The sequence below is a fragment of the Drosophila ananassae genome, chromosome 3R (assembly GCF_017639315.1).
Source record: "Drosophila ananassae strain 14024-0371.13 chromosome 3R, ASM1763931v2, whole genome shotgun sequence".
In the NCBI taxonomy this organism is placed as follows: Eukaryota; Metazoa; Arthropoda; class Insecta; order Diptera; family Drosophilidae; genus Drosophila; species Drosophila ananassae.
Genome location: NC_057930.1, coordinates 9,085,259 through 9,109,582, shown reverse-complemented (window position 1 = coordinate 9,109,582; position 24,324 = coordinate 9,085,259). Strand labels below are relative to the sequence as shown.

Below are 24,324 nucleotides of genomic sequence, written 5' to 3'. Positions count from 1 at the left end.
CAGTTTCCTTTATCCTTTGAGCTCCTCTTAAAACGCTACTAAATGCAAATAAATGCAGAAATTTAATAAAAAATATCTTAGCTTACAATTACGGCTAGCATCTGTGCAAAAACGAACAACTAAATTCTTTTTTTACATTGGTTTTCCTTTCGTACTCCGGGTTTCTTCAACGCTTTTTTTCAACTTCCCGCATTTGAATATTTCTTTCATGTTTTTGCCCTACTCCAACAAAAAAAACAACAACATCAACAACCTAAACAACAACGACCGCCTCTATTCATACACCGTGTTATCCCGATCTCACCCTGAACTCCACCTCCGTGTCCGGCCCCGGCCTCTGTGTCTCCTCCTCCTTGACTGACGCTTGCTGCATAAAATTAAAAATACGTAAAAAATGTAAAGATGGCAAGAGACGTCATAGAAATAAATTTGACTCGGCTAACGCTCTGCCTGATTATGGGGTTGAGGAGTGGCGTGACGGTGCACAAGGTAAGTACACAGCATCTCTCCTCCACATTGCCCACCCTCAGGCATTCATTCCACTTCTCCTCCAGTCCCATTCCTCCCGGCTATCCTTTCCCTCCTCGGTAAGACTGGTATCTGCTCCTTGGTGGCATTTTATGGCCTTAGCTGCATTTTTGTGTTTTGTCCATAATTTGCACATTGCGAGGCAGAAAGTTGCCCCGCGTCGAGTCAGCGTGTTGCAGTTGCCTTTCATGGCATTCATATTTCAAGTGCGCTCCGTGTGATCTCATAATTTCAATGCCTCCGAAAAACTTGGACTGCGCATAATATTGCCGCCACTTTGTTTGGCCAAGTGTTTAGCTCAAACGTTAAAAATTAATTAAATTTCCTCCTAGTTCGCATTCTCGGCGAAATGACGTTTTTTAGATGGCTGCCCCGTTGTTATTTTCATTCATGCCGCACTCCGTGGCGAATACAAATTGCATTTTGTTTCTCGGGAACGGTCGCTGCTCCTGGCATCTTGGATTTGTGTAGTGCCATGAGCATTGACGGCAAAAGCAATAAATACGACTTATGGCACAATAACTTTCTTAAACAAAGAGCTCGCATTTGGGTTGGGGCACTGAAAAGGATGAAAAAAGGATCAACTTTCGGGCAACGATTTATCAAGGAGAGTTTCAAATTAATGCTCTGCTTAAGTTTCCCGAAACTACCTAACAAGCACACCGTTTAGTCTCTAAAAAGTCTGATAGAATTCCATTAAAATTTAACAATAAAATGTTATTGTTTTTTCATTGCATATTCGAATCGATGTTAGACATTTCCGCGTTGTATGTGTCATGTTTTGTGACTCTGTCGCTTTGTTGTTTTTTGGTCCTGTGTTGATCTGTTGATCCCTTCTGTTGCAAGTCAAATAAAATTTGGAGCAATAAAAATGTAGCCGGGTGGCAAGTGCAACACCCAAAACAACAAGCAGAGAACAGCAATAAAAACTAGTGACAATGTTGATTGACACTGACATTCTGGCGATGTCAGTGGCAAAGTCCATCTGACCATCAATCTATCCAATATTTGCAAATGTGTGTTGGTTCTTTGTTTTGTTGCAGGTTAGAGTACAGAACATGCCACGTATCCTGTTGCATTCCCATTATTGGCAGCCAAATGTGGCGGCTAAGCGCCCCATGGACCTGAAAGTGGGTTATATCCTGACCGCAGCCGACAAATTAGCCATAAACATAGGCTTTTCAAATTTTCTGCTGTCTGCTCTTGGACAGCGTTAATCCTTATTGAATTACCAAATGAAACGACCAACTGGTATTGTTTGGGCTTCCTCTGTGCTATGTTTTTTTACCGGACCTGTTTCGCCTCGTGTTTATTGCATTTAAAATGCAATTATTTAAGGCACGCGTCCGTAAAATGCCGTTCAACCGACTGCACTAATGAACTGAATCCCGAACTTGTTCACTGTGGGAGTGGCTGGGCCCTCGTCCTCCCTGCCTACAGCCGGCTCCCAGTTGTCGGAGTCCTGGGGCTCCGGAGGCATTCGTGCATTGCTGCCAACCGAAAAGGATAAAAGGGAAGAATGAAAAAAAGCAGATAAAATGCCTTTTCATTGTGGGCGAGTCTAGCAACCGAGAGGGGCGATCCGAGGCAGAGCTCGGCGGTGTCCAGGGCATAAGACTGGATTTTCTCTTAGTGGGCCGTTGACTTTATTGATTCAACATTGAAGTTTGGTGCTTCAAGTATCCATGTTCCCCAAGGGCTACAAAAGGGATTTAAAAGAGGGGTGGGGCTAAGGATCTCAAACTAGGGGATAGTTTTTCAAAATAGAATATCCAAACATGTTAAATTCCAAATTCATGCAAACATCAATAACTTAAACCTCTCCATAAATATTGATTTTTTCGCCAACACAAAAGAAAAAAAGAAAAAAATTATATTGGCATTCAATATTTTATTGATAGACATTCAAAACAAAGGGAGGACTAAGTGTACCACAAAATTTCAATAGGAAATGCTTTTTTGATTGATTGCCGATTGGCAGTTTCGACGTTGATTTCTCCGCGAATCGTCGCGGCTTATAAATAAAATATCAAAAAGGTACAAATGGGAAAGCCAAAGCCCCAAAAGGGATGCGACTGAAACAAAAGCAAAACGGAAATATTTATTCCTTCACATCAAATGAAATATGCCATCAAAATTCTGGTTGTCTGGCTGGCTGTTTGGCTGTCGGTTCGACACCTTTCCAGTGCGTTCTCAACCAAGCATGAACCTCCATCCCGAATTGGCTTTAATATGGGCTTGTGCCGTTGACATCAATCAAATGCTAAAGGGAATAAACAGGTGGATCAGAGAATCCGCACCTTTTGTGCCCTTTAAGCTGGCAGACAGACAATCAAAATGTGTATGTGGGTCGGAACTTGAGGGATTTCCGTTGACAACACTTTTGAAGTGAACTTAGATATCGGAAGGACACCCGAATGACTTGCCAACATCTGATACTTAACCTAATGATTTCCGATCTTTGTTTATTCGGATTAACTTCCATCCTTTAATTTAAGCAGAGGCCTTCGCAAACAATTCAATTTCGATTTTCGGAGCGGACTGTCTGCTTCATTGAACTCACTCCCAGTGCGCGCATCTATCACTTTATATTTATGACTCTGACTGTTCTGAAAAGAGCAAACACACACTCACTCGCACACAACAGCCGATTCAGAGTCCAGGGAATGGGCTCTTAAAGCCCACTTTGTTGTTATTTATGGGGTTGACTGACGAAAAGCCAAATGCCAAAAGATTAAAAGCAGATAAAATATATTTAATAGCCCCCCAAAGTCCGCTCCCTATCCAACAGTGGGCTGCCCCCATAAAATCCGATCCGAAGGGGTGAAAATTAGAACTAGGACTGGGTAATGATGGATTACCGCAATTAGTGAAAAATTTTTGAAGTCGAAATCATTGTTCTCCGATTTCGATTTTCAATATAATCCCTCCCCTCGACCACTGTATCTGGCGTATATATCAAACATTGACAAGCGGTCAACAAAGTGCGTTCAATGACGTGCATAAAAACCAGCAGTAACAGGCACTCAATCAGCCAGCGATGGTGGCAGGGGTTGTCCTGCCACTCCAAGGACCTCCAGCCACAACAAAGAGCGGTGAAATATTGTCAAGTAATCGCTGTCCGAATACCCGTCCAATGCCTTGGCAATATAAAGACGAACAACGAGGTTGTAAAATGCTTGAAAGTGCTGGTAAATATATAAACAGGGGAGAACTGGCAAACTGCCCATTGTGGGTGGCCAACAAGCCAAGTTGATGGCTCAAGTGGCTAGCTATTGACAGTAAGGGATAAGATCTTAAACAAGACATAGTTTTAGAAAAATCAATCAACTTTCAAAGTTAATAACATTAAAATCCCATCTTCATTAGTTAACCCCAGAATGTCTAGGTATAAACGGTTACCAGCAATTGGTTCTATTTCATCAAATGTCAATGGACTGAGGGCCAAATCAATAAATTCACCAGCAAAGTAACCCACACACTCACCCGCAACGAACTATTAAATGCACAGCATACTTTCCGGCACTGGAGAGCAATTTTCTTTAATGCCACCCCAAACCTCAAACCCAAAACCTAAATCCAACCCCAAAACCAGAGCCCCCATCCCCTGATACCAGTTCTCATGATGATAATGTATCCAGTGCCAGTTTGGTGTTCGCCGAACGCACAAAATAAATGAAAACATAAACCCGACTAACCAAAAAACTGATTACTACATGCGCTTTCTCTTTCTACTCCCCCCAACTCATCTCTCTCTCCCGTTCTATCTCTTTCTCTGTTTCTGTTTCTATCCCACTCCTGACAGGCAACCATGCTGGGAACAATGGCGATAACAATCAAACGCCCGTGCGTAATCCGCCCGGAGCATTCCACAATTCTGCAGGCTCACTGGCGCAACATAATCTACTTGCTAAAATAATGCGCGGCATTAAAACGCAATCATTTGGGATTTTGAAACGTTTATCGAGTTCTTTGCCGACGGGGCCCTCGCTTTGGCTGTCGACGTTATCGCTGCCATCGCCAAGTCGGTGGCGTATGAGTAATATGGAAAGCCGACTTCGTTCACCGGAGACTATTGTCAACAGGGATGTGGATGCGAATGCGGATGCGAAAGCAGAATATTACGAATATTGTTGGATGGAAAATGCCACCAGGAGTAGCACAAAATTGGGGGCGTGGCAATTGCGCATATTTCACATTGCTCATACGCCATGTGGACCGTCAACAGGGCAGTCGAAATGCCAACGCCTATACCAACGCCAGTGGCAATTGCCATGGAACTGGAAGTGGCAGTGGCAGTGGCACTCGCTGTGCCAGTGGCCAATGCTCATTTGCATAGTAATATTGACTGGGTGTTTTGTTCGGTTGTTGCTGCATTTTATCGGGCGCCACATCGCCACATTTTCTATTAGCACAACGCATAGGCAACATTTAATGTGCACATTTTGGGCCACTCGTGGTAATAAGCTTGTCGCCGACTACACCGCAGGCACATTTCCCATGCCCTGTCTGCGAAAGTTTTCAAGATGAAATCAAATAATTGCAAAAGCAAGAGCGAACTCATTTAGGGCACAAGAGTAACTTGAAAAAGAGAATCAAATCGTGGCCAGACGACAAGGACTAGAAGGACTTCAAGAAGTAGCCCAAAGAACCGCAGTGGCAATGTACCCAGGGATACATGCACTTGGTGTTTAGAAATGTTTATATTAGAGCGTAAAATGAAAATCATGTTAAATCACAGAGAGAATATGGCAAAAACTGTGCCGGACTCAAAAGATATTCGTTTCATAAATGTGCTAGTATGTCGAAATAAATGTCTTTATACACATAAACTAAAATAAAATACATAGGTTATACAAAATACAAATATTTAATATTATTTGAGAATTTTTCTTGTTTCAAATTGGTAAAAAATACTGACTTTATGATAATTTATTTAAAGCTACATTCAAGACTATGCAAACATTTGAGAGCAAACATAGCCGAAACGGATATGCGGAGTTATGTGTAAGCTATTATAGATCCAATTAAGCGGAAATTAATAAATTGTAGACCACAAAAAACAGACAAAGCCAACATGACAAAAAGCGGAAAAACGGTTAATCAAATTTGCATTTAGATGAAAGTATTTACGCATAATCATACATAGCGAATTTACATAGTAAATTTAGCATAATTATAATAAGAGAAAGGAAACTCTAATAAAAAATTTAACACAAAAAACAATTTAAAATAAGTAATTCATTGAACATGCCGTTTGAAGCAGTGTTTTTTGTTGCAGAATAGGCTTGATCAGTAATAGGATTTTTATTGCATTTAATTTGTTTAATTTCATGTTAATGAAAAGCACAAATAAGTGAATATGCAACTCATGTCATAGAATTAATATTGGTTTATTTTCCACCTTCCACTCGTCACCTGTATGGGAATTTAATCTGTATCTTTTTTCTTCCCCGAACTGTAAATAATATAATGCAATAGACATTAATGAGTATTAATTGAATTTAATGAAACCCCGCTGTACATACGAAGTAAGCTCTATTTGTATAAAGACTAAACATAATTAATTTAGCCAAGACGGGCACTGATCTGAGGCCCATTCATACTAAGCGGAGATTAAATGGATATTATCAATGTCAGTGTCGAAGCCTACGTTTCCATATGTAAATACCTCCCAAACATTAAATATTAAAAGTTGAGATGAATGTTGAAATGTTAATGAAATAAAATATATATGTAAATGTAGTGGCCCAAAAGGCAAAGGCAATGAATACCAAAAATTGCACTTGAAAATTAACAAAAAGTCTATAATTTAAGCGTACGTAAGCAGCTCAATAAAGAAAGATGAAAACACAGGATTATACCAGACTCTTTAGTTAGTTATATAATAGCATATATAGCCTATACATTATATTGAGCTCTAAATATGTGGATAAGTGAAGGCATATCTATGTGAAATACTTGTATGTAAATGTATGAAAAAGTTTACAGCAGAAATAAAACAAACAAAAAGCAGCCCAGCAAGGACATTTTAAAGGAGCCCTGGGGTTTGAGGCAATTATGCAATTGCCAAAAGTAACCAAGTAAAACAATGATATAAAATGCAGCTGTTGATTTCAGGGCTAGATTTAATTCCCAGGAGGTTACCGAGTGCCTGAAAAAGCTCTCATAGTTTTTGCCGACGGAATAGGCTAAGAAAAAAATGGTGAATTAAAATGAGAACATAATGTATGGTTTGTGTAATCAGTCCACACCTGGTAAGGCCTGTCTGCCTGCACATTTGGCAAAAACTACCGAAAACAATAAACGTAAAAAAGACAAAAGCCCTGGCAAGGCCACAATAGGGAAAAACGAGAGTATATTTAAAAGCGGGACAAACCAATTTTCCTCCTTTTTTTTTGGCTTTGTTGCAGCTTGTTTATAGAAATTGTGGCAGCTTGTGCTGCATCTGAGGAAACTGTTACGACTGCCATTGAAATGCCTTCGTGTGGAAATGAGCGAAATTTCCAAGCAATTAGCAGTGGCAGAATGGAGTATGCCAACTGTAGGATGAATTATCGTAATTTGCCTCAGGCTTGCGGCATTTAGAGGCATACACGGCGTATGTGAAATATGTTATACAGTGCGTATGGGCAATGAGTTTTCAGGTTGCATTTTTCCACAACTTTAAGGATAAATATTTTCATTTAAATTTACAGCACAGGCCTGACATCACCGAGAGAAACAAAATAGGTGCCACTAACAAAGTTGAGGCACGTTAGAGTTTCTCACCTTGCCCTTTTGTTTTCCATTTTTCCCCGCTGCTTTTAAGAGGCGACGAATCCTGGGACGAATGCAAGTGGAAAATTCAATTTGTAAAGTGCATAAAAGTGGCATCAACCGAGGCACAACGAAACCGACGAGGCACGGACTAGTCAGAGTCAGAGCCATATGTGTGGCAGCTCAGGGCTCTGGATATTTGTTGTTAAACAAAAGCGGCAGCTACCTAGAGGCATGCCTCCCCTGCCCAACCACCAGTCCTACACTCGCCCCTTATGCCTGGAGCTGTTTACACATGCTGCAATAACAAAAGCGGACTCCAAGTTGCAAGTGGCATAAACGTGAATGTGGCGCCAACAATGTAATTAAATCTGCGTCAACATAAGCGTTGCCTGCTGCTCGGAGGGGCGAGTGAAAATGGCCAAAGAGGAACAAATGTCGTCGACATTTTTCTCTGCACGTGTCTGTCTGTGTTTATTCCCCAGGATGTTCTGACTGTTCACTTTTTGGTCCAGAGAAAAACCTGGCCAACTGCAGAGGGTCTAGTACAGGCTCAATCAAGGCTAGCAAGGTAAAAAGCAACTCAATTTGAAGCCTTCTGTCTATGTTTTCATTGTCTGTTTCCTAGCTGGGGAAATAGTAAGTATATTTGAACCAATTTTAAAAATAAAGCAAAGACTTATATGTAATTGTATATCAACAAAAAATTAAAGCTTTAAATAAAAGCTGACGAGAATTTATAGATGGATTCTTGAAAATAGAGCTCTCTTTCTGGCTATTGCTAACCACATCCATCTTACTTGAGTTATGTTAATTTTCATTGGGCCAGCACGCATATTTGCGGCAATTAAGACAAACTGAAAACGCATAAATCACGCATACGCCCCATTGGGTCCGTTTATCCTAACCGCCTGCTGCCTAGCTGCCTTCCTGCCTGCTTGCCCGGCTGACCTGATTTGCTTCGATTAGACAAACCATAAATATCCAGTGTTGGAGCCTTTGCCCTGTTGGAGTGTTTGATGTCATAAAAGGGTTAAACATCCGCCACACCCCGCTCGGCCCTCCTAAGCATCTTGTCTTGGCCTGGCTCAGTTTATTAAGCCGTAAAATATTTTGACAGAGGTCGGGCCAAGGAGCTGGGCGGAGGATGGCAATTACCAGGACGGGTAATACGAGTGGTAAACCAACAAGAGGATTCGGGCTAGTAATGGCCGGATGAAGGGCATAACTTAACGTTCGCCAGTGTTGACGTCCTAACGTCCTAAAGTCCTTTGGCGGCCACTTATCATAACGCTCTCGTCTCCGGAGCGACACGCACATGCGCCAGCAATTATGCTAAAAGCGTTGAATTTATAGTTACCCGCTCTCTCGATGCGTGTGGCGGCTTGGAGCATTTTTAACATGGCTCAACCTCTTGGCCCCCAGCCTGCATTGGCCACTAAATAAATGGCTTTTAGAGCACGCGTTAATGATGTTGATTGTGGCCCAGGGAGCCCATAGCCCAGAGCCCAGTAGTCGCGATCCTGCCTGGATTCCATGTTTAATGTTTTATGGCAGTGCGGTAGCCGCAGCCGGGGTGGGACAGCTCGTTCCTGTTCCTGTTGGTCGCTGTCCGGTTTATTTTTATGATGATAGATGGGCCGGGCTCTCACCTATTCGGTATCTCGCTAGTGCCTGTTGTCAGAAAGGATTTAATGCCTTATTTATTAGAGGTGTAAATGCAATCACATGTGTGTGTCTGAACTGGCGAAAACGTGGACACTAGATGCTTTATAATGGCTTGCATGTCGCACAGTCCCGAATCGTAGTGAAATACGAAAATCTAGATCCATAAAGGTATGATTAATTGGGGATTTGCTAATATTTTATGGGATTTTCTTAATGGCAATTCCATTTTACGAATTGCTAGTGGCTAATGGCTTTTAAAACTTATACCCCCCTAGCTCAAAGTATTGTTTTCACATTTTAAATAGAGAATGCCTTGGCAAGCCCCTTCAAAAATTCAAAACACCAGGCACTTAAAAACCAAAATGGGCATAAAACTCAACTAGAAAAAAATGGGAAAAAATTGCAAAATTAAAGTGTAGGAAAGCGCTGCAGAATCCACAGCTTTACGGAGAGCCTGAAAGAAAAATCAAGGAAAACGAAAATAGGAAGAACAACATTTGCAGCCCAAAACTCATCACTCAAAGGCTGGGGCCGGGCCAAGCCACGCCCATGGCTGTACCTCTGTGCAACCTCCGTCTCCGTGCCGCCCAGTCTGTGCAACAAAAAAATCCACATAAACAATCCGGACGCATTGAGAGCTGGGGCGGAGATTGGGGCTCGACCAGCAAAATGGTTTAAAACTCAATTAAAGTTTTAGCCGCAAAATAAATGCAAAAACGACGACGGCATCGCCGACAGGAGGGAAAAAATATAAACAAACAAAAACAGAAAAATAAAAAAAACACAAATAACAACGATTTGGGTTTAAAAACTTTTTATAAATGTTTGTTTGATACTTTGTACACTCTTTTTTTAAATATTTTAAACAAAAAAATATTTTCCTTTGGATGGATTTTTTTATATATTAAAAAGGCTTTTAGCTTAATTACTTAATTAATAGCATAAATGGAAACCAACTAAATTATATTTCACTTAAAATTATTCAAATTTAAAGCTCGTTTTATGAATTTTTTATTTAAACTTTTCAAAAACTTAAGCAGAACTTTTTCAATATCCTCCAGTTTTGTTAGAGAAACCAGCTTCGCATTCCGCCGTGGAAGGAAAACTCTCAAAGTGCGGCCATCAACGCTTGCCACACCCAATAGAATGGCCGCCCCCTCCTCTAACCATGGCACTTTTGATGGCTGTAATTCAAATGAAAATTACACAAATGAATTGAATTTCCGAAAAATGCAGTAGCGGCAGCAGCAGCAGCTAAAGTGTAGAAGGAAAAACTTTGATGAGCCCCCGGATCTGGTTTGGGAATGAGCGTAATGATTGTGTGTGTGAATGTTTGTTTGTTTGTTTGTTTGCGATTAGTTTACGCGCCCCTGGATCTCCTGGCGCTATTCTGCCTTTGGCAATGGGCTGCACCTCGTTTGACTCGCTGCTGTCGATTGGAGTGGCGTTTTTGGCTAACGAGTTGCTCGAGAGTTTCATGGTAAGTGAGTTTTGGCGAAATTTAATGGCGCATTCTTGCCACACGCCGCTTCGGCCACAAGAGTTTAAATTTGTTTTATTGGAGCATGAAATCGGGTTTTTGTTCTAAAATGTTCAGTACTCAGTTCGGTATAGTAGGCATGTTAAGTGGTATGAAAAGTTTACAAAGCTGCGAGGAAATCGAACCGATTCAGTTGACTTACTCATTGCTAAAATATCCTCCTATTTGGGGATCTGAGAATCAACAGAGATACAAACTCCTCGCACCTAATTTAAATGCAGAAATGTTATTAATATTACGGCATTTAAGTGGCTGGACATGCATTAAAATGGAATGCCCCAAAATGCGGCACTGTGTTAATGACTCATTACACATGCAACACCACCGAATGGGCAACGATCCCGGCAACGGCAACGGCGAACTTTGCCCACAATTTGTGGAACGCGAATGTGGCTAGAATGCGGCAAAACATTAAGTTGAATTATGCAATAAAAAATAATGCAATAATAGTTAAACTGGCACACGCCCCAAACATGCCCCAAAAAGGGGCAACTTCTGCCAAAAGCATGTGTGCAATGCCTTGGCTTTAAAATCATTTAATGGGTTTTAGGTTTTAATTGAGACTATAAAACATAACATCTATTAAAAACATTTAATCTACATCTTTTATAACATATAATGATTACAAATAGTCGTTTGTCAGTAAAACAAAAGCTTTTGATTATTTAAAATGGCTCAAAATCACACCGTTTAATATTAAAATGACAAAAAATATATTTCAGAACGAAAGCCAGGATCTGAAAATTCGATAAGAACCATTTATTTATTTATGACAGTTTATAATTTGTAATATTTCAGTTTTAAACACAAGAGAGAATTCCAATTGGAGGGTTAATGATAAATGAGACGCAACATATCTAGTAACGATACTGAAAACTGGGATCCGAACCATAGACAATGCAACCGCATGGATAACCTGTAAGAGGTGTTCAAGGTGAGTCAACATATAGAATAATAAAATCATTAAACAAACGCTGGACAGTTAATCAGTAACAAGACACAGGAGTATATATATTTGACATTTATTTGTGACACCAACAGATCATACGTACTTTTAAGAAACAAAAACATAATTTATACAAGGCTTATGTTAATAAGAGAATTATACGGTTCAGTGTGGTGAGAGTTGGTTGCAATTTTCAAGATATTTTCGAAACGGCTTAGTATTTCGGGAATGCACACTCGAAATCGTGTGGGCCTTGTGGTTTGTGATTGAGGTGCCACCACCCAGCTTAATCTCTAGCCACCGAACAAGGGGAATCGGGTCCAAACTACTTGGCCAATGCTGTTTATGGAGACTGTTTGTGTAAATTTTGAAAGCAAAAAAATATATCAAATATCTGTATCTCGTGGGTTAATTAAACACAGAATAATTAGGCATAGAATAAAGAGTTAAGAGAGTGGAGAGATACCAATAACACTAGCAAACTTGCCTCAGCCTTAGGGGCTAACATCTGAAACGAAATAAAAGTTGATAAATGGTCGCAATGTGGCAGGTGTTGCTTATTGGTATTTCCTCGAGTTTAGAGCTCTGGCCCGGCCAAAAGCAAATTAGCTAAATTCATCAGATTGCGGAAAAGCCTCTAGCAGATAGTCGGCAATAAATTCACTTAGTTACAGCACATAGACACACAGGTATTGTACAGTACATTAATAGACATTTACAAGCTTTAGTTGTCGCTGTCGTAGCGCTCAGATGCCATCACCCAATGCACAAAATTGCAACACTTGAACTTGCCTCGCGGTTTGCACTGCAAGTGCTCTTTGATGTACTGGCAGGGGCACTGGAACTGTCCGCAGTGGCGACCCGGCTCCAGGGGCGTCACGTCCACCAGCCCCCGCAGCGCCTCCATGCCCCAGCGGGAGCCGTAGCGAAGGAACAGCTGCATGCCCCGTTCCTGCAGAGATTGGGAGAGTGGAAGAGCGGGGGGTGAGACACAGAGGGGCAAACAGATATAGCGGATGTGGGGTGAGTTGGGTTAGGAACACGGGTTTTGTTATCAGATGGTATGGAGTATGGATGGTGCGGATTAGTGGGCCCGTCAACAAAAAACGGTAATGGATGCAGCCTACCTTCAGGCTGCACCTGTAAAATACATTACATGCATAAAATTAAAGTAGGTTTTAAATAAAAGATAATAAATATCAAGTATAAATTTAGATAAATTCAAAAATAAAATGCATAACTTCTAGTCTGTATTTCCAGAAATCCGCAAAAGAAAAAATAAGGAAATACTTAAGGTAATGATAAAATAAAATAAAAATGTATATTCTTTGTATCTCAAAAGCTCTATTTAAATGTGAACTACAAATTTTAAAGTCAATTAGTCAAAAAATATGAAAATATAGCACTGCCAGAATAAAAAAGCTATTCAACACAAAGTATTTTTGAAAAAGAAGACAATTTCTCTGGTTTTTCTGGGCAATTTAATTGATTCTCCAGGACTATACACGAAACATTTCAGGATTACTTGTGGATTACGCAGGATCATAGCCAGCAGCCCATGCAGTTGATGCCACAGCATGTGCGATGCTGCAGGCTGATCTTGATCTTGTTGCGGAGCAGCTCCTCCTCGTACTGACAGGGGCAGATGGATGACTGGAGATGGCGGGGCGTCTCATGGACGCCGGCCTCCTGGACGGTCCAGTCGAGACGGCGACGCAGGAAGTCCTTCCCCCAGCGCTGCAGGTAGCTCAGGAAGAGCTCCTGGGCCACGGCCTAAATAGAACAGTTAGACATTGATTTGGTGAGGTGCGTGAGTGAGAGAAAGAGATGGTTTGGCTTGGGGAGGATGTTTGGATTGGGGATCTGGGGGTCGATAGATGGCGATGCGATCAGATACTAGACTACTTTTACACTCAGGTGTATATGTACAAGCCACTCCAAAAGCGAGCAAGCGACAGACAACTCACCTCCTTGCGGGGAACTCGAACCGGCTGGCTGCCCTGAATGACAATGTCCTCCAAGTCGATGTCTAGCTTCCGCTCCCAGCCAGCCTTGATGGCCTCGCCGCCATTCTGCTCCGTGTGCTCCAGGAACTCATTCAAGAAACTCACGCATTGCGTGGCATCGAAGTACATGAAACAGAGATTCACCTTGTGGCACGAGATGCGACCCCGATCATCCAGCACCAGCAGGATTTTGTGGCGCATCAGCTGCCGGTTGACCCGGGCCAGGCACTTCTCCAGTCCCCGCGACAGCCGCAACTTCATCCACATGCACAGGAAGATGGCCGCCGCGTTCAGGAAGAGCCAGCCGACGCCGAGGGCGAACAGGGCCACGCCCTGCAGGCCGGAGAAGAGCAGCGCCAGGAGCACGGCAAAGGCGAACAGGATCCAGCAGACGAGGATTCGTTTGTAGCATATGTTGTACACCGTGAAGCGATAGTCGTTCACCAGCGTTTCCATTGCATTAACGTAGTCCTCCACGGTGAGCTGCACAAAAAGATTGGCTTTATTGGAACTTTAATTAAAAAGTGTCCCGAAAACTCACCGTCAGACCCTGGGCCATCAGCTCCTCGGGCACCAGTTCCGGCCGGAAGATAGCAGGAGCAATCCAGGGCCACTTTGTGTTTGCTGGCAGCAACGTTACAATTACATCGCCATTCGCTGTGTAAAAAAAAAATTAATAAAAATTATATATTTAAAAAAAATTAAGAGCCAAGATTTCACATAAAATTGAATGTTTGACTTTTCTGACTAATATTAGTTCCATAAATACCAAACTGTAATACTTTTTTAATGGACTCCTGACACGAATATTAATGATAGTTTATTTTAAAAGACAGTTTAAAATACTAAGCTATTAGCGAACAAATTATATCCAAAGCCTGGAAACCTGTCAAATGTGATGCATATCCTATAGGCCCTATAGTATTGGCTATATGGTTATCTAAAATATAAATATTTATTAAATAATTATCAATAAATTAATCTCCTTATTCATAAAAAGTTTTATGATGTCTATGACTGATAAATATAAGACTAATTATACCTATTGGAAATAAAAATTACGCACTCTGCCCGCTGAATATAGAACTTTTCATAGGTCTAGGACCAGGAAGTTTATAAAATCTATTAGATGACTCTATACTGAAATAATTCCTTAAAAATACCCCTCCCCAAACAGAGACCCTTTACGAAAATTTAAAGCCAAATATTTTTGGAGAAAGAATCAAAGGCCGCGCTGTGGCAGCTACTCACCAAATCCCTCGCGAATGCGCCCCGTTGACAGTTCGATTGTGCGCATCCCAGAAGCTTGATCCATGGCCTGGCCAGCTCCGGTGCCGTTGGTGCCACTGCCGCCATTGTGATGATGACTGGAAGATGCCGCTGCAGCCGGCGAGGGGGCGTGCGAGGGTGCTGAGGCTGCTTTTTGGTTTATTAGCTGCGGGGGGTGACGAGGTGCGGGCGCCGGTCCAGGTCCCGAGCCCGATCCAGATCCACTTGCACCTCCGGCTACAATGCCACTGCCGGATGCACTCAGATTAACGTGCGTGCTCTCAGTTGTCAAAACAGCGGGCGCCACATCCGGCGATGCTGCCGTAGAAGCATCCACCGGTGTGGCAGCTGTGGTCGAGGAAACTGTGGGGCGCTGTAAACAGAGATGCGAATAATGGGTTAATATTGCAATGGACTTGGCCTCAAGAAAACGGCAATGCCCCAAGGTTCAGACGCAAAGACGGTTATGGAAATGGGCAAACTAAAATCAATTTTATTGATTTTCGGTTTTAGTCTTCAAGCACTACAAGGTGGGCCTATAAATCTGAACCCAATCGCCAGCCGGACTGAAATCATTCGTCGAAAGGCACGTTCTCAGTTGACGAAAATGAAACCCCCACCCCAAAAATAGCCGGGCGAAGGCGAACCGCTGCCTTCAAAACGCGACTGCGATCAAATTTGTTTGTTTTGGTTTTCAAATCTCAAACGAATCGTTTGAAACAACTCTATGTCATGCTATCTGAACATTATCTCTGTTTATAGTTGAAAATTGGACACTGGGCTGCTGTTTCCCAACAGATCTGCCGGAAAGCCAAAGCAAACAAAGATAACTTTTATATTTTGATATAAATATTTAACAAATAGCTGACAAAACTAAGTTGGCAAACAAGATAGCTGGGGATTCTAATAATCTCAGTGTCAGACAGTACGCAAAAAACTATATCTATTGGGTTTCAAGATCTAAGAAAAGATGTAATTTAATAATTAAAATAATTGTTAGAGAAATATTTATATGAATACTTGTATTCTGAAAAAATAACTTATATTTTGTAGTTTATAGATTATATGGAACAAAATAGAACTATTAAGTTCAAGATCACGCAAAAGTTTAGAATTATTAACTGAAGTAATTGAACTATTGTGAGAGAAATTAATTTTTATATATTTATGTGATACAATTACTTCTATCACTCTATATATTTATTATTCTATCTTGTTTAGTCATTTCGTTAAAATTTCCTCTGTTAAAAGTGTCAGGGTTAAAGACGTACTCTCCACGAGCTAAACAAGTATATTAAATATTGTCAAGAAAAATATTTAAACAATCGCCTTCTGGCATTGAAATAAAATGTTTACCATTTCATACATGAATGACGTGAAAAATAAATTTATAAAACTTGGTAGAATTATAAATGGGAGTATTAATGGATCAAACTCTGAAGCAAAAATGTTTTATTTAATTTTTTGTTAGCATAATCCGTATAATTCTTGTTCACATATTTATTTGGAATATTTTTTGTGGCATGTTGGAAACTCAATTAAAGTTGAGTCAGAATTTATTACCGGATGGAGTCGGCTTCAACCTTATTTGTCATGCCTGCAACGTTCCCAAAATCAAGTTAAAAGAAAGTTAAAGAACCGAAACCTTTTCTCAAAACAACTTCATTAAGTACAGAGATAACTCGATTTAAGAGATGGGTTTGTTGATCATGAAAAGGTTAACAAAGGTCTTACAAAGAAAATTTAGACAAAGAAAGCTTTAAGAAAATGTCCCTAATTACTCCCATTAAGAAATAAAAACAAACGATAGCCCTTGAAGTTTTTCAAAGCCAGACCCCACTGTATCGTGCAACGGGTCGGATGCGTGAGCAAGAGGGAGAAAAGGGCCAGGCCTGTTATGCATCGGAATGCGTTTCCCTGCGTTGGGTCGTCACCCGCGTGCCGCGGAGAGAGAGTGACTTGGAGAGAGGGCATGATGAGGTGAGAGTGGCAAGAAAGGAGAGGTGACCCACCTGGACAGGTGTTGTTGTTGTTGCTGCTGTCGTTGATGACGGAGCGTTGGGACTGCGCGAGCGCGCCCTCCTGTTGTTGTTGCTGCTAACCACCGATGGCGGTGGCGGCAGCGACAACTTGTTTTGCTGCTGCTGCTGCTGCTGCGGTTGTTGTTGTTGGGTTGGTTGCTGTGTGGCATTGCCGCCGTTACTGTTATTATTTTTTTCACCGCTGTCCGCCTCGTCGTCGAATTTAACCCAATTTTTGGGCGTCTGTTTGTCGTCATCGTTTTCGGAGCCCAGAGAGACATCCTCCAAAGGATGGCTTTGCGGCTGCTGCTGCTGCTGTTGCTGTTGCTGCGGCGATGGCTGCTGCGCCTGCGTCTTGGCCTCCTCCATTTGGAATGCGGAGCGCGTGCCTTGGATTTAGCTTTTAAAGCTGAGCGTGTGACCTGACTAATGCAGTTGCCTTTTTGTTTTCTATTTGTGGCCTGAGGCTTACATAACCTCAATATAAATTCACACTTGAGTTGCTACTGCTGCCTATTATCAGGTTGCTGTATTTTTTTCTATTTTTCGCTTTTTTGCCGCTGCACTGCGTGCCGTTAACGTGTTGGCCGCTCGCGCGTTCACTTCGAACTGCCGCTGCTGCCGCGCCCAGCAACAAAAACGCTCCCTCACTCACACACACTGGCACACAACCGCACAGATACGAATGTATCTTGGCTCAGAGCGGAAAGCTTGGCTCAAAGGCACGCTCAATAGGCGTTCCGCTACCAAGTGTTCCACACTGACTTTCTCACCTGTTGCTTACCTGAAGCTTTTCAATTCTCTAAATATCTCACGTTCGTTCTTCTCTCTTCATGCACTCGAAACTTTAAGATACATTTTAGTCAAAATGGTTTAAACCTAAAGATTCATTTTAACTTACATTTTTAGAAACTTCAGGAAAACATATAAAAATAACTTTTTGATTTTCTTTATAAATGAGTTTGCTTGTTTTCGGAGTTTTTTATCTTATTTTGATAGATAAAAAAAACCATTAGCGATATTAGAATGAAATGACTTTGGGGTTTAAAAGATCAAATCATGTTGAAAAATATTTAAAAACTAAATACAAGCAACATTAAATATTTAACTACCTGAGTTTAGAATTTTAAATTTTTTACTGTGTGAAGTTTTTGTTGTCTTTGCTCACATGACGAGTTTTAGCTTTTTAAAGTACCAGTAACAGCTCCCCTCGCATCTCAGTGACTCACCGCCCCATTTCCATCCGAGTTTTATCTTTCCCGTTTGGAGATCGCTGTGGCAGAATATTTCGCAGAGCGAACACCTCTTCCGCCGCTGCTTCTTTTACGATGATAAGCACCGCCGCGTTGTCTCCGATTTCAAAACCAATAAACACTCTTTATCAGGCGCAATTAAGGGGGGTTGCAGTACACTCAGATATCGGTCAGATGTGAGTGGGTCTTGAGCAATTCGTACGCTTTGCGCCGTATCTGCGGCACTCAGAAAGGCAATTTGCATAAGCCGCAGGTGTCGCAGCTTGCACTTGAAAAATAAAATATTTAACTATTAAGTCATTGCTCTGCGATTTACGAAGAAATACAAGGCAGTCTTAAGTTTAACCCTCTTGAGAAGAAACATACACTCATTTAATTAAAATTCAATATAACGAAACTTATCCCTGAAAAGTTTTAAATTTCAATTTACCAAATATTCTATAGAACATTTTCCTTTCACAAATTTATGGCATTATTTAGTAAAATACCAAACGAAGAATGCAATTTAAAATCAATTTTGACGTTTGTTATGGCATTCGGTTCGCTCCGATCGGGTCCTGTTTTCCATGTTCCCCTTTCGATAAGCGGGCCACCATGAATTTATGGCAACATCGACGAGGCGTGGCGGGGTGGGAAAAGGGGTGCGAGGAAAAGGATGTGGCAAAAAGGATGGCTGGGGACTGGACCACATAGTTCACGCCTGGCCGGAGCAACAAACATTTTTTGGCTCGAATAAAATGTAAAATGCAAGAGCCCACAACATTATAGTGGCAATTGTTCGACTGGGCAGCCACAGAAAACTTTTGCCGTCCATAAATTATGCTGGAAAATTATTATATAAGCGGCCAGTGTCGGCAGGCGCCAAAGAAATTGGCCCACAGCCAACGAACTGGGAGATACAGTCGAATGGCGAAGGCTGAAGGAAGAGGTTGGTGGACACCAACTATTGGCAAAAGTTGTTAAGCAAATTATGGCCTGGCACTGAGGCATTTGAAAATGTAACAGCTAAAGTTTTCTGCATGTGGGGGTCCTGAATGGGATGCTATATGCATATACTTTGGATGGTCATCCATGAGGCACTTAAATGCATCTGACAACGCGATGAAAGGAGAGTTTTAATCTATTCAGGCCATCGTCTAAAAAGTGGACTCTAATAAGCTTGGCTATTATTTTTAAACAGCTAGTTAAACAAATATGCCTCAGATATTATACAAAAAACTATAATAAATATTTATAATATATTTCAAAGATATAGTTTCTGAAATATCACTTCTCTGAGCCTTTTAATTTACTGTACTTTATAAGTTTTCAACCCCCTCAGCTTACCTAAAATAAGTCCTTTCCACTCAGCCATAAATCGCTCAACAGGCCGAAAATCCTTTGTGCCACCAGCCCTAGAGAAGCCACAAAATATCAAGAAAAAAACTGCAGCTTCAGTTGAGGGCTGAGAGTGCGGAAGGGGGCGGCTGGGGGAATCCAGTGAGGCGAGCCAGCAGCCAGCGAAGAGTCTAATTAGGCCAAATTAATTGCCTGCGCTTTTGACACTTGCTAAGACTGAACCGGCCCATCCCACAGTCAACAAGACAGCTGCCAGCGGAACCAAGTACAGCACTCAAAAGTCTATTTGCAACCGACCGCCCACGCACCCCGCTAGCCCCCCTGTCTTGGCCATCTCTCCGCTTTTTGGCCCAAAAGAGTAATGTTGGCAATTTGTTGGTCGTCGACTTATTAACCCGCAACAGGAGACGAAGAAGTTGGCGGTAACTTTTTGGCCAACGCGAGAATGTCCAACGGGCATATAAATTAGCAGAAGACAGAAGTTTCTCGCTTCGGCCCGCCCTGCCACGCCCCTCCCCGCCTGTCCTTTCAAGGATCTGCTTTTCTTCTTGTCTGAGCCAAAGGCAGGCAAAGTTTTGGCATCAAAAAATGTTTTCAAATTAAGCTAATTTATATTATATAAACACACTTAATGAGTGAGCCTGCCAAGGCGCCAAAAGGACGGACGCCCCAATGGTTGTCCAAGGGGCGTGGTCTCATAATTTCTATGGCAGAAGTAAACAGGAAGCAAAAACAAATATTATGTACACAAGTAAGTATTTTCAGTGGCATTCTGAACATTTTGATTTGCCGCGTCCACCTTTTAAGGCACTTTGGAAATGGCAAAAGTTTTGCAACACCCTTTCTGCGGCTGTTGTTGTTTTGCTTCACAGTTGGCTGGTGGCATTAACGTGACTTGCATAACGGCCGAGGGGACGCAGGACGGGTATGCAGCACGGCTGTAAAGTGACACCATCGTCGCGATCCTTTTTGCTCCTTAGCGCTTCTTTGGCAGCAGAACTCTGTGGAAATAAAAACAAAATGCAACTGGGGAAACGTGTCACAAACTTTATGCTCCTGCCACGCGTCACGCACGCGATTTTCGCTTAGTTGTTTGTCACTTTGTCGCCGCCTTTCTGCTGCTGCTGCTGCTTTTGCTGCTGTTACTGCTACCCAGATCCTGTCGCTCTGCCCCAACTCCTTTTGACTTGGCCAAGAAAAATTGCTGTGGAAATTAAGTGAGCTGCCATTGCCGGCGCAGCATAAATTAGTGTTCTGAGATTGTTGCGCTGAAGCGAATTTTAAATTGGTGTAAAATAATGACACTCCCTTATGTGAAAGTTTGTAAAAGAAAATCATAATTTCATATGGAAACAAAAGTTAAAAGGCTTCAAGTCATACGGAACATGTAGTAAATTTTACGTTAAACAAAATAGAAATTAATTGGAAATTGTAAGCGAATTTTGGAACGCATTTAAAAGAAAATTTGGATATTACAGGACATTTAAGGACATGAATAAATGCTGCAATATTATTTATTTGATATTTACCTTCAAGTGCAAAGCTCTAAAAATATTTTATTTTAAATAAAATACAAATAAATTACCAATTCATCTTTACAAAGGTAATAACCAAAATGCATCTACTTGTTTGCATTGAAGTACCGATCAAAATAGAGCTTCAAACATGAAATTTAATTAAATTAATTACTCCTATCTGGAAATGAGTTTCATTTTCGATATACTTACTGTTGCCGCTCTTGAAAACCACTCCAGTTTATAATAACTCACAACAAGCTGCAGAAGAAGCCACAAGCACACACTCAGAAACTCAGAAACAGAGACACCACATCAGTTATGGGAACGGGCCGACAAGAATGGAAGTGACATCACAATGGACCAACAGCATTCGGACCTGGTCGGTAGACCGGCTATGTGGCAAGGGCTTGACTGTTGCCACATGTCACCTTTCATGCAACATACAATCACTTTGGGGTTGCAGCTGTGTGGCTCACTTCACATGGTGCGATCTGGCCGAGAATTGTATGTGGCCAAGACATCGTCGAGAAGGCCGAAAAGTGGGCCAATCCCGACCCTTGAAGATTGAAACGTTCAGCTGTAAGTGCGGTTGATGGGAATGTCTTTGGCAACGAGCTGACCGCCAAGCACATGTATTTGAATATTTGACAGAGGTACAAGTGGACACAATATGTATGGTACACTCCCCTGAATGGCACTCGGCGAAAGTGTTAAGTGGAAAGTGAGTCACTAAGATTTCAAAAATATTAATTTGATTATTTACGAGGAAAAATTAAAGACCCTTCTGCGTGTTGTCTTCAGTCACTTGAGTATAAATCATTATAATAACACGGTGCGACAGTGAAAAAACACTTGTGAAACGAGATAGTGTAGGTTGTTAATCTGGTCGAAGAGAACTCAAAAATATTTTTTTTATATTTCTGGAACCCTCCAATTTTTTTTTATTTAAAAAAAAACCGTTTTTCGGGACTTTTTTGCGCTTAAAAATTCCTGAACTCGTTTTTTTCAACCGATTTCAAAATTTTCGGTGTTTTTCAATAGTTAAATGTTGTAGCTTTTGAAAAAAAAATATATCTTCGATTTTGTTGAACAAAAAGGACAAAATTTTTACACCTGAAACTAAAGTTTTCGACTTTTATTCGTGTTTTTCGGATTTTGATGCCAGTTTTTCGGCACAACTTACAAAAATTCGGCCATTTTTGATACATATCAATGTTGCCTCATTCATTCAGAATAAAACGAGACAAATTTCATCAAAAAATTATGAAAATTGGTGAAGTTATAACGCTTTCCCAAAAAAAGTCAACTCAACCTAGCGGGCGCTTCGGAGGAACAATGTGTATAAAAATAAGAGTATATTGCTTTCTTCTGACAAAAAGTTTGTCATTTATGCCACATATTAATATTGTCTCAATAATACGGAATAGAACGAGACAAATTTCATTAAAAAATAATACATATTGTTGAAGTTATAACGCTTTTCTAGTTATAACGCTATTGACTTATTTTGGGAAAAGCGTTATAACTTCAACAATTTGTATTATTTTTTAATGAAATTTGTCTCGTTCTATTCCGTATTATTGAGATAATATTAATATGTGGCATAAATGACAAACTTTTTGTCAGAAGAAAGCAATATACTCTTATTTTTATACACATTGTTCCTCCGAAGCGCCCGCTAGGTTGAGTTGACTTTTTTTGGGAAAGCGTTATAACTTCACCAATTTTCATAATTTTTTGATGAAATTTGTCTCGTTTTATTCTGAATGAATGAGGCAACATTGATATGTATCAAAAATGGCCGAATTTTTGTAAGTTGTGCCGAAAAACTGGCATCAAAATCCGAAAAACACGAATAAAAGTCGAAAACTTTAGTTTCAGGTGTAAAAATTTTGTCCTTTTTGTTCAACAAAATCGAAGATATATTTTTTTTTCAAAAGCTACAACATTTAACTATTGAAAAACACCGAAAATTTTGAAATCGGTTGAAAAAAACGCGTTCAGGAATTTTTAAGCGCAAAAAAGTCCCGAAAAACGGTTTTTTTTAAATAAAAAAAAATTGGAGGGTTCCAAAAATATAAAAAAAATATTTTTGAGTTCTCTTCGACCAGATTAACAACCTACACTATCTCGTTTCCCAAGTGTATTTCGTTTTTTTTTTTTGTCGCACAGTGTAATTTAAGTAAAGGACCCTGTCGGAATGAAGTCAACGGCGAAAGTTTTCCCAGGACAGTCTCTGCAGGGACCCGAAATGGGCTAGACAGCTGGTCCTCTTCAGACGTTCTTCCAACGAACGCCAAATGCATTTAAGTAGAAAATCCTGCCAAAAAAAAGATGAGAGAAGAGCAACGAAACGAAGAAGCCAGACGAGGAGATGCCATGATTTAAGGATGCTTAAATGTTTTGGGCCACTACTCCCAACCCAAGGATAAGTTGTTTCAAAGACAAAAAAAAAACCAAAGAAAACTATGTTTACTTTATTTAAAAATCCCATGGCAACAACTTTGCCTTGACGCGCACCAAATCAGTGGTCGCGCTGACCAAATAAAAACCTCACAACTTGCAACAGCCACAATAAAATCATATTTAAAACTTTCACACCAAAGCGCAAAAAAGAGCGGCATATAAAAAGCAAAGAAACTATATGAAAAGTAGCAAGAAACTTGCAGAATTTCCATAACGAAACTTTCTCGCTAAAAACAAGGGAAAAACTGCTTAGATCTTCTCGACACCAGGAAAAAATATAGAAAGAGCGAAAAAATTGTCTGAAACTAACCAACAGAAGTTTTATTAAAATTGTAAATATTTGCAAACATTCACAAACAAAAGATTCATTGCGAAAAACAAGGTGTTTCTTGCTTTGAAAGAAAGGAAATAAATGCACGATTTTAAGAAGAGAATACTTTCTTTTTCCCCAACATTTTGCGTACTGTGTCATTTTAATTGGACACGTTGGGGATTTTGGTAACGCCCAGTTAGTCTCGTTCGGTTTGAGACCCAGACTGGGATTTACGGGGCAGCCAACTGAAGTGGGAATTCAGGAGATATGCCGAATTAAAAAAAGCGGAAACAATATGTATGTTTTTTGTGCTCAACCCAGATCTCGAGCGTTTTCCGCTTCTCGAAAACAAAAGCGACAAATTTGCATTGCATAAAATTAAAGCGAGCGGATGTTTAACATATGTAATTTTTGACAAACAGAAAGGCAAGCGGTGCACGGGTGGAGACCGCGAAAAGAAAACTGACAGAGGCTCATATTAATGCAATTTAACAGGGCGTATGCATAATATTTAGCTAAGCCGGAGCCGTAGCCAGAGAAAGAGCTAGAGCTAGAGCCAAAAAGAGAAACACCCATGCGGCGAAACTTAATTAAAAATGTGCGCGCATAATTATAACTATATTTAGCAAGCAACAACCACACTACCACACACTCACCCACTCACATACTCATGCAAATGTGCATTAATTTCGCATGCAAA

The 24,324-nt window shown here is 40.8% G+C and overlaps 2 protein-coding genes across 11 annotated transcripts in view; one reads left to right on the top strand and one right to left on the bottom strand.

Annotated features, from left to right (window-relative positions):
- The window catches only part of LOC6504371 (lachesin), a 51,489-nt gene extending 44,946 nt beyond the window's left edge, over positions 1-6,543 (top strand). For 2 of the 3 annotated variants that reach the window (XM_001964940.3, XM_032455079.2), the window contains exons 12-13: positions 403-489; positions 4,334-6,543. In XM_001964940.3, coding sequence (XP_001964976.1) covers positions 403-489; positions 4,334-5,058 — 812 coding nt within the window. In that variant the 3' untranslated portion in view covers positions 5,059-6,543. The remainder of the gene's footprint in view (positions 1-402; positions 490-4,333) is intronic. The other variant, XM_014904951.2, reaches the window with a different exon arrangement.
- Positions 6,544-9,949: 3,406 nt separating this feature from the next.
- Positions 9,950-17,382, bottom strand: LOC6505611. 8 transcript variants are annotated; one of them, XM_032455226.2, is made up of 7 exons: positions 16,729-17,381; positions 14,699-15,089; positions 13,989-14,104; positions 13,409-13,930; positions 12,234-12,393; positions 10,638-10,701; positions 9,959-10,139 (listed from the first exon to the last, which is right to left on the bottom strand). In XM_032455226.2, the coding sequence occupies exons 1-6, from the start codon at positions 17,104-17,106 to the stop codon at positions 10,676-10,678; spliced, it is 1,593 nt and encodes a 530-aa protein (XP_032311117.1). In that variant the 5' UTR covers positions 17,107-17,381; the 3' UTR covers positions 9,959-10,139; positions 10,638-10,675. The 8 variants fall into 8 exon arrangements, with proteins under 8 accessions (XP_032311116.1, XP_032311117.1, XP_014760507.1 ...); XM_032455225.2 differs by lacking the exon at positions 10,638-10,701 and having other exon boundaries at positions 9,950-10,139; positions 16,729-17,382; XM_014905021.3 differs by lacking the exons at positions 9,959-10,139; positions 10,638-10,701 and adding an exon at positions 11,151-11,411.
- Positions 17,383-24,324: the final 6,942 nt, after the last annotated feature.

What these genes read in the sequence shown, in the direction of transcription:
- LOC6505611 (XM_001964938.4), bottom strand. Translation starts at nt 17,106, where the DNA reads ATGGAGGAGGCCAAGACGCAGGCGCAGCAGCCATCGCCGCAGCAACAG. An exon ending in CAACAACAACACCTGTCCAG is followed by an intron (nt 15,090 to 16,728) that starts GTGGGTCACCTC and finishes CTCTGTTTACAG; the next exon opens with CGCCCCACAGTTTCCTCGAC. An exon ending in GCGCATTCGCGAGGGATTTG is followed by an intron (nt 14,105 to 14,698) that starts GTGAGTAGCTGC and finishes TTTTTTACACAG; the next exon opens with CGAATGGCGATGTAATTGTA.